The following is a 13,000-nucleotide window of genomic DNA, read 5'->3' as shown; positions in this document are numbered from 1 at the left end:
TATTTGTGTATGTGTGTGGGGTGTCTGCCACATGTGTATTTGTGTGTGTGTAGTGTCTGCTACATGTGTATTTGTGTGTGTGTGGGGGTGTCTGCCACATGTGTATTTGTGTGTGTGTGGGGGGGTGTCTGCCACATGTGTATTTGGTGTGTGTGTGGGGGGTGTCTGCCACATTGTGTGGGGGGTGTCTGCCACTGTATTTGTGTGTGTGTGTGTGTAGTGTCTGCACATGTGTATTTGTGTATGTGTGGGGTGTCTGCCACATGTGTATTTGTGTGTGTGGGGGGTGTCTGCCACATGTGTATTGTGTGTGTGTGTGGGTGTCTGCCACTGTATTTGTGTGTGTGTGTGTGTCTGTGTGGTGTGGGGTGTCTGCACATGTGTATTTGTGTGTGGGGGGGTGTCTGCCACATGTGTATTGTGTGTGTGTTGTGTCTGCCACATGTGTATTGTGTGTGTGGGGGGGTGTCTGCCACATGTGTATTTGTGTGTGTGTGTGTGGGTGTCTGCCACATGTGTATTTGTGTGTGGGTGTCTGCCACATGTGTATTTGTGTGGGGGGGTGTCTGCCACATGTGTATTTGTGTGTGTGGGGGGGTGTCTGCCACATGTGTATTTGTGTGTGTGTGGGGGGTGTCTGCCACATGTGTATTTGTGTGTGTGTATAGTGTCTGCCACATGTGTATTTGTGTGTGTGGGGGGGTGTCTGCCACATGTGTATTTGTGTACCCTCAGAGGCCAGATGATGACACTGGATTCCCCAGGAGCTATAGTTACAGAAGGCTGTGAGCTGCCCAACATGGGTGTGGGGAAGCAAATCCAGCCCTCTTAATCCCTAAATCATCCCTCCAGTCCCTTGATTCATTTAAAACAAGAAAATCTCTTTCCAAAGGTGCCCGAGAGATGACTCCCTGGGGCTCACCCTCAAACTGTAACAATTAATACTCTGGGTAGCAGGCAGAGACGGGTATGCCTCCTCTGTAGTAACTAAGAGCAGGGATGAAGAGCCATTCAAACCGCCACTGAGAACGGTGTTTGGGAGTATTCTGTGGGCTGTCTAGGCTAAATAAAGATGGCCAGTCCTCCTGCCCACCTTCAGGGGATGGGACAAGAGTTACACACTCACCTTAAAGGATCAGCAGAGAAAGGCCACAGTGTTTGGGCCAGGAAATGACCCTCACCATTATCACGCAAAGGGTAGTTTTTATATTTATTATTTATTATATTATTTTGGTCTTGCAAGACAGAGTTTCTGCATGGCCCTGGCTGTCCTGGAACTCGCTCTGTAGACCAGGCTGATTTCAAACTTAGAGGTCTACCTGCCTGTTTTCCGAGTGCTGGTATTAAAAGTGTGTGCCACCAACACCTGCCTTTTTTTTTTTTTTTTTTAAATGTGTAAGCATCTACACACTTTACCAGCCCCCAAGCCACTAAATTCTTATGCTGAAATGTGACAGTATTGCAAGAGTTGGAGGTATGTTGTGAGAATGTGGTTGGTACAAACAAGGAAAGACTCTCAACTCTCTGAGGACACAAGATAGCCCATAATTCAGAAGCTTGTCACCAGAGTGGATATGAAGACCATCTTGAACTTTTGAGTTTCCAGAGCTACAACAAATGTTATTTAAGACCCCAGTCAATGGTAATTAGATGTAAGTCTGAACTGTGACATTGCCTTTCAACAAAGTCCTTATTTTCCCCTTATTAGTGGATACTAAATAAACTTTTAAGAATGTTTCTTACTTTTTCATGGTCTCATGGCCTGATGTTGGTCAAATCTAAATTTAATTCTTTAAACATGTCAATTTTCTAACACTTCAATTGTACAATATTTATAAAAAGATGTGTAGCTTAAAAATTCTTTTTTAAAATGTACACGTTATGTGTATGATGACCATGGAGGACAGAAGAGAACATCAGATCTCTTGGAGCTGAGTCCCAGGTACATGTGAAACACGTGACGTGGATGCTGGGACCAGGAACCAAACTATGGTCCTCTGGAGGAGTAGGAGCTCTTTCCTGCTGGCCTTGTCCAGCCCCAGGATCTAAACTCTTATTTTATAACCACTAGGAACGTACCATCAATGGCACACTTAAAGAGGTCCCTTACAGCTGTGCTATTTTAGACTTAATACAAATACTTCTTCATCCCACTGCCTTCCTAACTCCTCCACCCTAGCTCTGAGGACCCACTTAGCCCCCAGGGACATGAACTATTAACAGTAACATCATTACACTGGCAAACTCTAATCATAACACATTTCCGAAATCTGGATGGTTTTGTGTTTTAGTTTCTAAATACCTTTTAAGAGTTAGGCACAGTGCTCAGTGGGATACTTAACACATCATAAGGCAGTGTTATACCTTCTGTCAAAGCCAGTGGAATTCCTGTCCTGGAAGAGCATAGGCTTCACATGCTTAAGGCCCTGGATTCCATCCTCAGCCTAAACACAAAACCAACGGCAAGCTCAAACCCTCAAAACAAAAAACAGCTACTCAGACTACAAAACACTGACCCCCCCCCCCCAATTCATAAGCACAGCCTTCAGTCCACGGCAGAGTAAGGAGGGGAGAGGGCAGTAAAGACAAAATGTTAGAAGAGAAGAGACAGCAAGGAGAAGGTGCGTGTGGCTACAGATCATGTAGGAACTGTCTGACTTCAGCTTCCATTCTGGGATACCAAGCCATTAGAGGTGTCTGAGTAGAAAAGTAGCCTTATCTGATAGATTTGAGAGTAAGGATCACTCTGCTTTGTAGAAAATAACCTGTAAAAAGTAACAGAAGCAAGGTTATCTGCCAAGGAATACATCCACAGTAGAAGTAACACACGTTCACTAAAAGATAGACACAAGGCTTTAATAGCAATTTTATTCATACTGACCACAAACTGGAAACAATCCAAATATTCAACACTGAATGGATAAACTGGTACAATGAACCGACTATGACACAGAGGTGAAAAATGAACTGTTACAATCCACAACATGGATTACTAGAGCAGACACAGAGAGAACAGAAGATACAAAACAGTGTATATAATTACACTTGGCATAGATTTAAAACAGGCAAAACTGACAGGCAAGGAAGGTCAGACCAGCAACTATCTGTCTGCAAAAGGCAAAGGGCGTCTACTGGAGTAACAGAACTATTTTCTACCTTGATCTGGGTGGAGCATTTACAGGTGAATATAAAAATCCACTGAGGTGGACACTTAACATTTGTAAACTTTTATCTCAATGAAAACAGACATATTTAAAATGATGTAACTAGGGGAACAGAACCACAATAATCAGTAGTGTTATCTTCCAGATAGTTCGTTTTCCTCCAGCTATATGGAGGGATTACACTTCTTGAACTCTGGTGTGGCTGTGGCTTTGGAGCCTCTGTTATCTGCCACACTTTCTCTTCTCATTCCCCAAAGTGAGCAGCCAACTCCTAGTGAGTAGCTACTGAGCCCCAAACTAGGGGCATTTTAAGCAGGAATTAGTCAACTTTTCCATAATGTATTTTAGCTTGTGTTACACATACACACTCTGTCAGAACTACTCAATTCTGCAACTGCAGAGGGAGGCAGCCATGACAGTTCCTAGACAGACATGGCTATACTCCCACACTTCCTTCAGAGGATGAACCAGGACAGCCTTGGCCTGCAGGCTGTAGTCTGCCAGCCCCTCACCTACACGAAGTCCTAGACAACTTGCTACAGAAAGTTGTGAAGATATTAAACGGTAGTTATTCACCTCATAACAACCTTACCAATCCTGATGCAGAACTAAAATACTAAACATGTTGCTTAGTGATTAGTTGGGAGGCATTCAGGAAGATTGCTACTGGAAGATAGAAAAAAAGAATTACAAAGGGGCAATTTATATTATGGAGAGGCAAAAGTGCCCCTTGAGATGCACTGGGAGACAGAACATCTACCCTGTATTAAAGAAGAAAAAATTATCTTGTGGTGGCTGTTGGCTGCATTTGACAAAATGTATAGGACATGAACTCAGTACTTGGTCAGTTTCAAGGCATAAATTAAAGATTATAAAGTACTTACAAAGTAGGATGAGGCAATTATTCAAATACAAGATAAAAATGAGAAACTCTAACTCTAAGATTGATGAAAACCTAGTTTTACAACAAGGATCAAATCTCTGGATAACTGTCGTACCCACTACCAAGACCTCAGAGTGAATTAATTTATGTGACTTCCTAAAACTGTAAGTTCAATTAAGAGAATGATGCTAGTTCATCTTTTAAATTGGGCAAAATGGCTTCATGAAAGAGACTCGGGGTCTGGTTTTCCGACTTAAGACTGAAAAGTCCCAGTTACTTAGAAATGAAGTTCATAAAGGCATGAAACAAGAGAGCAAGGAAATACAGCAAATCAAAAAGTACATGTTAACTGGACCTCATCTGGGGCTTTTCCCCTTGGGGAGATGATGTGGGCATTCCACATGTAAGAAAATTAATGAGCTGAGGATCTAGTAGCCAGAAGGGCTAAGACAACCTTCTCATAAACAAGTTTACTTACTTTGAAATTCCAGAAGAGCCAGAAATCATCTGTAAAGGAAAGTAAGTACTAAATATTCTCCTAGGGTTGATGCCTACAAAAAGAAAAATGGATGTTAACTCTTATGTGGCATTTTCTTTCTCTAATACTGAAGGTAATTTTTAGATTACTGAACTCAGTTCAATCTAAGCAATTACCCAATATTTTCCTTCTGTATGTGGGTTCCTTTGGAAATCAAAAAAAAAAAAAAAAAAAAAAAAAAAGACTATATTATGGATGTATTTAACACTACAAAGTAGATTTGTGAGTACACCTAGGTTTGACTCTTGACGTTACTACTAATTTACTAGGGTAAATTACAATCTGTTTTCTTAACAACATTCACATAATATTTGAACCACATGCTAAGCACTGCACTAAATTCAAGAAACACAACAATGAGGTCCCTAGTCACAAATAAGGTGAGTTTCATTTCTTAATTTGCAATACATGGCTAAGAGCTATTCAGTGAACAAGCAGGATGTCTATGAAGCTCAAATGAAGATTCTGAAGGTTTCAAAGGTCATAAAAAACCATACAAGTATTTATTTGCCCCAACATTTCTTCAAATGCCAGGCTTTGAACTATTCATTAGAGAGGAAACAATGGGTTAGACTTCTGTTGCCGTCTAGCAATGACCAATCTGCAGTAAGAAATGCTAAGGAGGAAGGACAGGGGTACTTAGCAAGCGTAGATGGGCACCTGGCCTGGAGGGCACCACTGAAGCTCCTTAGATATATAAACCCAAATCTGCAAGATGAACAAGTTTATAACCTGTCTCTTCTGACAGCAATGGTGAAAGCTGTGGAGCATATGAGTGGGTTGATTGAGTTTGGGGCTTGGGTGAGGGCAACTGACTGACAACTGCAAGGCCATCTGCCGACAGGAACATGAGAGAAAGCAAGTTTGGGAGAATGAGCTAAGATGTGGTGGGAGGCCTGTAAGAGAGCAGTGTGTCAGTGATACTGGCAACTAGGATTTAGGGGGAAATCTTCAGGAGATAAGTATTTGGAAATATCTGCAATACAGGTGGTAACTGAAGCCACAGAAAGATGAGATCAGCTACAGAGTTAATGGAGGGAAATGAGGCAGGGGAGATTAGGCAGCCTAAAAAAAAAAAAGCAAAGAAAGCAACTGACAGACATTCTCATTCAGACTTAAAGAGGCGCCTGTAATGACTGAACACACCAGGAGCTGGTGTCTCTGCAATGCTAGGATGGTTTCGAGGAGGAAAAACACTGACAAAGATACTGAAGTTGAGTGATTTGACTGGCAATATGGGAGACTGGGCAAGCAAATACTGGAACTAGCGGCACAAGAGAAATGGGGAAGGAACAGTTAAGGACACAGAGGAGTTGTTTTTTAAATGGCACTTATTTTAACTATATTCACTGATACCACAGGACCAGGAACAACTACATATTTAAAAAGGAAAAAGGAAAGAAAAAAGACTGCCATGCAGCTAGTTATTTAATACAGAAAACAGCAAAAACACCTTAACAAGTGGTTCTCAACCTGTGGGTCATGACCCCTTTGGGTCACATATCAGATATTTACATTATGACTCATAACAGTAGCAAAATTACATTTATGAAGTAGCAATGAAATAATCTTACGGTTGGGGGTCACGACAATATGAACTGTATTAAAGGGCCACATTATTAGGAAGGTTGAGAACCACTGCTTTAAACAAACAGAAAAACCAAAGACTAGTTACAGCAAATTCTCTATTGCTGAGGGTCAATTAAAAAAATTCCTTAGCTTATTAATATCTTCCCCATACTCACACAGTGGCTACATGATGCAAACTAATTTTATTATCACCTTAAGCAAAACACGACAACTTGATAGAATACACAAGATATTAATATTTAGAGGACTAGGAACAGAAAGTAGAAGCAGCTTTCAGGATTTCCGATCATTCTCTCAAATAATAAAAGTATTTAAAGTATTTGCTGTAAAAGGTAATACACAAAGCTACTGGGAAATTCCCAGTAGAGTCCTTCTGTTTTTCAGGCATTTAAGCTTATTCTTGGATAAGCAAAATGTCAATCTGATATTTGGTTTCCTCTCTGAACCGCTGGAATTAGGCTTCCCTATCAAGTATGCCATCAGCTGCTACTGGAGATTCTCCCTGTCCCTTGACATAAGATAATGTATACTTGGTGGGAGAGCATGCTGGCACTTTGGGAGGGATGACTCTTCATGGTATCAGGCTGTACTGAACACCACAGGAGAGAGAAATCTTTAAGTTTAGATGCCAGCAGAACCCTCTAGTAAGTAAGATAATCACAAAGGTGCCCTAGGCACTTGCCAGCAGCACATTCTGGAAGGAAGGGCTTTGGCTGAGAACCCCTGATTTGACTTGGGTTCTTAGGCTCGGGTGGCTTAGGCATCTGTTCCTTCTAAATTCTTGGTTGTAATCAGGTTCCTTGAATAAAGCAGGAGATAATGTGCTACAGTCTTTAAGACAGAAAGGAGCACGATAGCTTTTCAACTATAATTGAGGATGGGTTACAAATCGGGTGCTGCTTTTCCACCAGGCTTACAGTGCTGAGCTTTACCGTTAAGGTTGACGTTTTCACAGTTAACATGTCTGATAAACGTGATAGCACAAAACCAACATCTCTAGGAAGTGTTACAGTCTGTGGATAAGGCTGCTTCTTCAGATTTAAATATTACTGTACACTGTCTTAACTAGTCAATGTGGAAAACAGTTCTAGAGTAAATCCATTTTCAGCAGCTAACAAAATCTGACACTTGTCATTTCAAAATAAAGTGTCTCCCTTAAGCACAGTTTCTTTATAAAACATTAATAGCCATGCAGAAAAGACAAATAAGCTAAAACCTCTCATAACTCCTGATCCTGAAGTGTAAGAGCCCCCCCCCCCCCCCCCCCCACTGTTTTGATAGGACCCCAGTTCTGTCAAGAGTAGAAAACAGAATTACTGACTGGCAATGGTTAAGATTCCATACTTACCATGGTCCTTTGATAGACGAGCTGAAAAAACTGCCCTTAGTTGTGAAAGAAATAAGGAGCAAACCTCCAAAAATCATTTATTCTTAATTCCTGATAGTAAGAGGCCTCCCCAATCAAAACCTTAAAGTAATTCTTGCTGCTCCATCTGTAACGTCACCATCAACTGGGTAGGTGGGGGTGGGGACTGAAACTCTGCCAGTATTTACTTCAGGCTCAGAAATACGCTTTCAAAAATAATCCTAAATCCTGTTAGCTAGACAAAATACCTCCACTGTGTATATGCTTCTTTTCAGAAACTTGATTTGCTATGTGAGTTTCTGTAAACCGACTCAAATACACTTTTAAGGAGTTGGTCATTTCAAACCATGTATCACACTTTTTACACTGTGTCAAAATAAGAGCTGAAACTTTTGGCATGTATCTCCAGAACATCTTAAAACCAGACTTCTAGTTCAACTTACAATATCGATACTAAACTTGTTGAAAATCAGTTATAACATAAAAGTAAAAGGCAATGACATTTCTATTAAACTAAGTTTTTCAAAGGTGGTATTCTTATGTTTCAGTTCCATGTTGCCAAATGCGATGGGGAAAAGGCAACCTGTCAGAAGATTTCAATGTTTATCGATTTCCACATCTTGTAAGAAGCTCAATGCTTCCCAGCAATCCAAATTAGTAAATGTGAAAGAAAATCAAACTCATTTTTCCTTCTCAGATCGAATCTGGTTGTACTACAAAGGCTTATGAGTCATTTCTTTCTCTCACAAGATCATCCCAGCGAGGATCCATCTCAGTTGTGGCAACTCGAAACAGGGCTTGGAGATGCTCATCGGTCAGCGGCTGGCTCAGGGTGTGCTGGTTTCGAGTTAAATATGAAAAGGCTTTATCACAGATTTGGTTACTGTCAAACAAGGATGCCACCTTATAGGCAACCCCTTTGATAATGGGGTAAGCCTCAGCAGACAATCCAGCATAAAACTGTCCCAAGTCTTTGACTCTGTATTCATTCCACAGGTCAGTGTTGGACTGAAGCTTTGTCAGCTCCACTCTCACGGAAATAGGCGCGTATTCGGGCTTAAAGCTAAACGGATTTGCAAAAAGTTCCAAGTCCTTCTTAATGAACCTGAGGTCCTTAAAATGTCTCTCGAAATCTTTCTGTAGGCGGGAGATCACCATCTGATACCTGTCAGGATCAAATATTTTTTGATCTTCCTTAAACTGCTGTCTAAGCTCATCAACGATGATGCTGAAGGCAGGAAAGTCTTCTAGATCCACTTCTTCCATATGTCTCTGAAGTGAACTCAGCTTACCCTCAAAGACGCAGATTCGTTCAAAGGCGGCGGCAGCAAAGACCTTACTTATCTGCAGTTCTTCACTGATCTCTCGAAGATAATCCATCATATCTACCAGGAAGCCAAAGTCACAAAGCCACTGCTTGTCTGAGAAGTGGACTGTTGTCGCCCCCACTGAAACCAAGAAGGCCTCGATTTCTTTCCTTAGCGAAAATATCAGCTTTAACGTCTTGCCTCTTCTCAGCCAGTTATTCAAACACCGCCCGTTAACCCTTTCGCCGTGTTCTGCTTCAGACTCAGTCAGTAAAGGCTGAAACTCTGGCCGTCTAACACCTCGGGTCTTAATCATAACTACCCACTCAGATATGGTATTTATGATCTGATTAATATCGACATCGTAAGAACTCAACAGTTCCAAGTGCAGAAATCCCGAATAGTGGATAACGTTCCAACAGTTGGGGCTCACGGCCTTTTCTCTCATGTAAGAGACCAGTCCCGAGTTCTCACCAATCATCCTTAAGGTGTGGGTCGTGGTCAGTCCAACCATTCGCTGTAAGCTGAGTCCTGCTGTCTGCAGGGCCTCCAGAATCGCCGACATGAGGGCCCCAACACTGAAGTGATGAGTCAGGTTGATAATCGTCAGAAGATCTTCCTGCACCTCCAGGTCGCGGCCGACGCCGCGGATGAAGACCAGGAGGTAGTTCTCATAGGCCACAAAAGCCTGGTCATCCAAAGCAAGGGAATAGGCCTTAAAGTCCCTGGCCCGGTTAAACAGCTGGCTACGGAGATTGCTGTCAATGCTCAGAATCCTCTGCCGCGTGATCTCTGGAGACAAATCAATGCCTTCCAGGACGCCGACGTGATCCGGCAGCACCTCTCTCAGCAACACCTCCATGCACTGGTGGACGAAGTCTCCCTCACCCCAGCCGCGACCCTTCAAGGCCAAGAAGCGACAGAGGCCGAGGCCTGCCCGTGTCGCTCTCTCCTCCGGAGTGAGCACGGAGGCTAAGGACATGTCGCCCTGACGCAGACGCTCCACCAGGGCCGCGCGCTCCGCGTCCCCTACAAACCGTTCGTAGAATTCGTGTTCGGCCTCGTAGTGGCGTCTCACGTCGCGTTCGCGGGTCGAGGCGACCAGGCGGCGACACACCAGGCACAGGGCCCCGTCGCCCTCCGCAGGCTCCACCACCAAGTAACGCTGGGTCCACTCGGGTCGGAACACAAGGGCCTCGTCGACTTCCATCCTAATCCTCTTGGGCGTCATCCACATACTGCGGGAGGCCACAAGATAACGGCGAGCGCAGAGGCCGCAGCAAACGGGGAGGAGCCCGACGAGCGCCAAGCACCCCCTGGGTTCTGCGCCAGATCACCCGAGCAGGGGCGGACCAGCCTCCGCCAAGGCACCTCCGTTCCCATTGGCTGCAGATTTCGTAGTCCCTTAGCTCTCGGGAAGGAACCAATAGGAAGAGCGGACCGTGAACTTTGACGCGCAAGCGCGTTGCCGTCTCGCCTAGTGGGCGGCCGCTGTTTAGGGCGGGACGGAGACCTAGGAACTGACGTGGGCAAGCCTTTGACTGGCACTCATGCGGCCCAATCATCACTTGTCGCTGGGAAAGCCGTGCGGGAACGGCGTCGGCCGAAGCTGGAGGGAGGACGTGGGCGGGAGGAGCGAAGTGATTGGCTGACGGCGAGCTCTGGCGCCAATATGGCGTTCGTAGCGGGAGTTATCCGGCGCCTGGACGAGACGGTGGTGAACCGCATAGCGGCGGGGGAAGTTATCCAGCGGCCGGCCAATGCTATCAAAGAGATGATTGAAAACTGGTACGGAGGGAGCGGAGCCGAGCTCCCTGGCGGCGGCACGGGCCGGGCCGACCCACCTGCTGCCGTCGGCCACCGTGCGCGGCGCTGGCACGGGGACCCTGAGCGCGCCTGGCCGGCCTCCCGCTGGCAGGGGGGCCTCCGGCTTCCGCGAGACCCGTTTGGGTCGCAAGTAGAGGAAGCAGGCGTAATATTGATTTAATGGTACCTTCCCGAAGGAAGCTGCTTAACTTCACATCGCAGACGCAGAAGATGCGCAGCTGAAGATGTGTATTCGAATGTTTAGGGTGGAAAGATAAACAGTCTTCAGAGTAATGCCGTGTTTATCGTTCATTCTCGGAACAGTCCGTACACATCCAAGGCACAGTTCCTTTTGAGTTTTATTCAAAATTATTGGCGTTTTAGATCAAGCCAGTGAACATGGGGCTTTTCTCTGACTCCTAATTATCAAATTAGTGACCCCAGTTAGTGTTCTAGGAGGTGGCATTTGTTGCTTCTGGGACTTAAACCCGTCACGTTGTGGAGGGGAGAGGTTAAAAATGTGGACAGAAAAGGGAATGTGAAGAGTAGTCCTCAAAATAGACATACCACTAAATATGTTCAAAAAGGACATCTATAGAGTATACATAAATACTGTCAGATCCTTGTGTTAGTGTCAAGTGATGTTAGCGAAGCCCATACTTCAGTTACAAAAAAGAGGAAAGATTTCTCCAGTGAGGAATAGCAAGCGTCTTGTAGAAGTTCATTGAAAACACAACCCATTCAGAGCAATGGTACTGTGACAGGGAGAAAGGAAAAGAGTTAAGAGGTAACCAACAGAAGTAGCAGGGAGCCTGGGGACGTTTGATTGGGTGTAGCACCTAGTCTGCCATAGTAGCACCTAGACTGTTTCTACAGTGTTAGATAAACTATAAGGATAAGTTGGGTCAGTTATTGTACTATAAAACTAAGCTTAAAAATAGCATAGTTTATATTGGAGCAGAGATTTTTGCATGGATTCTAGTTAAGTGCTTTTTAAATAGTTAAGGTTTTTGATACAGAGGTGCCAAGAAAAGTTTATTAAGTAACTTACTGTCTTTTTTTCAATAAAGAATTTTTTTATGAGAGGAATTGATAACTTCCCCTTTTCATGCAGCCCCAGGCCAAATTTATTTTCTGTGGTAGATAACTTCTTCCTTTTTAAGATTATTTCCCCTGTTTAGCTTAATTAAATTTGTTTACTGATTTATCTGTATGATGGATGGAGGTTGTGTGTACAACACACTTGTGGAGGTCAGAAGAGAACTTTGAGGAGTTGATTCTCTCCTATCTTGTGGGTCCCAGGGATTAAACTTAGGTACTCTGGTTAGTGGCAGGTGCCTTTACCCCCTCAGACATTTTACGAACCCTATTAGCATATTTTTACATTTAGATTTTTACTTTATGTGTATGGGTGTCTTGCCAACATATGTCTATGCACCGTGTGCATGGATTGCCCTCATAGGCCTAAAGAGAGCATCAAGTCCTCTGCAACTGGAGTTACAGATGGTGGTGGGCCACTCTGGGTGCTGGGAATTAAGCCTGTTTGAGCAGCCAGTGCTCCTAACTGCCCAGCTGTCTCTTCAGGCCCCCACCCCTTAACCCTCCATTTTTTGTTTATTTGATTTCAAGACAGGGTTTCTCTGTGTAGCAGCCCTGGCTGTCCTGGAACTCCCTTTGTAGACTAGGCTGGCCCTGAACTCACAGAGATCTGACTGCCTCTGTCTCTCAAGTGCCGGGATTAAAGGTGTGCGCCACACCCGGCTCCCCTTAAGCCTCTTAAAGAAATTTCTGCATGGCAGTTTTTCTTTGCTTCATCATCAGTTTTCTTGAAAATATAAGAGTAGAAGAAAACTTTATTTTTAAATGATATTTTATTAGAGTCACTTAGAAACCAGAGACTGATTAAAGTTGTTTTAACAGTAAAATTAGTTGAAAAGAGAGTAAGAAATGAATGTGCTAAAAGGACTGTCCTTCAGGAACAGAAATGTTAGCTCTGCGCTTACCACTTAATGTATACATTCATACAGTACCCACATTGAGTTTGTAAGACAAAGAGAAATCATGTTAATCAAGCACTCTGTTTGGAATTTGTTATTATAATATGTGTATCAGAGTAGTTGCAGCTGACAAAATGTTTTCTCTGATTGCCAGTTTAGATGCAAAATCTACAAATATTCAAGTGATTGTTAAAGAAGGAGGCCTGAAGCTAATTCAGATCCAGGACAATGGCACTGGAATCAGGGTAAGTAAAACCTGGGGGAACTGGGTTTGCGTGTTTCATACCTCTAGGAAAATGTAAGACCTCACCCTAGCCTGGTGACTTTAGTCTTTTGCAGAAGGTGTTTT

The 13,000-nt window shown here is 43.7% G+C and overlaps 2 protein-coding genes across 4 annotated transcripts in view; one reads left to right on the top strand and one right to left on the bottom strand.

The window, feature by feature from the left end:
- Positions 1 to 6,338: 6,338 nt before the first annotated feature.
- Positions 6,339 to 10,214, bottom strand: Epm2aip1 (EPM2A interacting protein 1). Its single transcript, XM_028860031.2, has one exon. The coding sequence runs from the start codon at positions 10,083 to 10,085 to the stop codon at positions 8,265 to 8,267; it is 1,821 nt and encodes a 606-aa protein (XP_028715864.1). The 5' UTR covers positions 10,086 to 10,214; the 3' UTR covers positions 6,339 to 8,264.
- A 237-nt stretch (positions 10,215 to 10,451) lies between these two features.
- Positions 10,452 to 13,000, top strand: part of Mlh1 (mutL homolog 1) — a 44,049-nt gene continuing 41,500 nt past the window's right edge. Inside the window, exons 1-2 of one of the 3 annotated variants that reach the window (XM_028860023.2) lie at positions 10,452 to 10,636; positions 12,811 to 12,896. Coding sequence is in view for 2 of the 3 variants with exons in the window: in XM_028860021.2 (XP_028715854.1) it covers positions 10,521 to 10,636; positions 12,806 to 12,896 (207 nt within the window). In the remaining variant the exon portion in view is untranslated. Of the gene's footprint in view, positions 10,637 to 12,805; positions 12,897 to 13,000 lie in introns of all 3 variants that reach the window. The other 2 variants (XM_028860021.2, XM_037207985.1) reach the window with 2 other exon arrangements.

The sequence above is a fragment of the Peromyscus leucopus genome, chromosome 7 (genome assembly GCF_004664715.2).
Source record: "Peromyscus leucopus breed LL Stock chromosome 7, UCI_PerLeu_2.1, whole genome shotgun sequence".
Taxonomy (NCBI): Eukaryota; Metazoa; Chordata; class Mammalia; order Rodentia; family Cricetidae; genus Peromyscus; species Peromyscus leucopus.
Note: the sequence above shows the minus strand (reverse complement) of the source record. Positions and strands in the feature narration are given on the sequence as shown.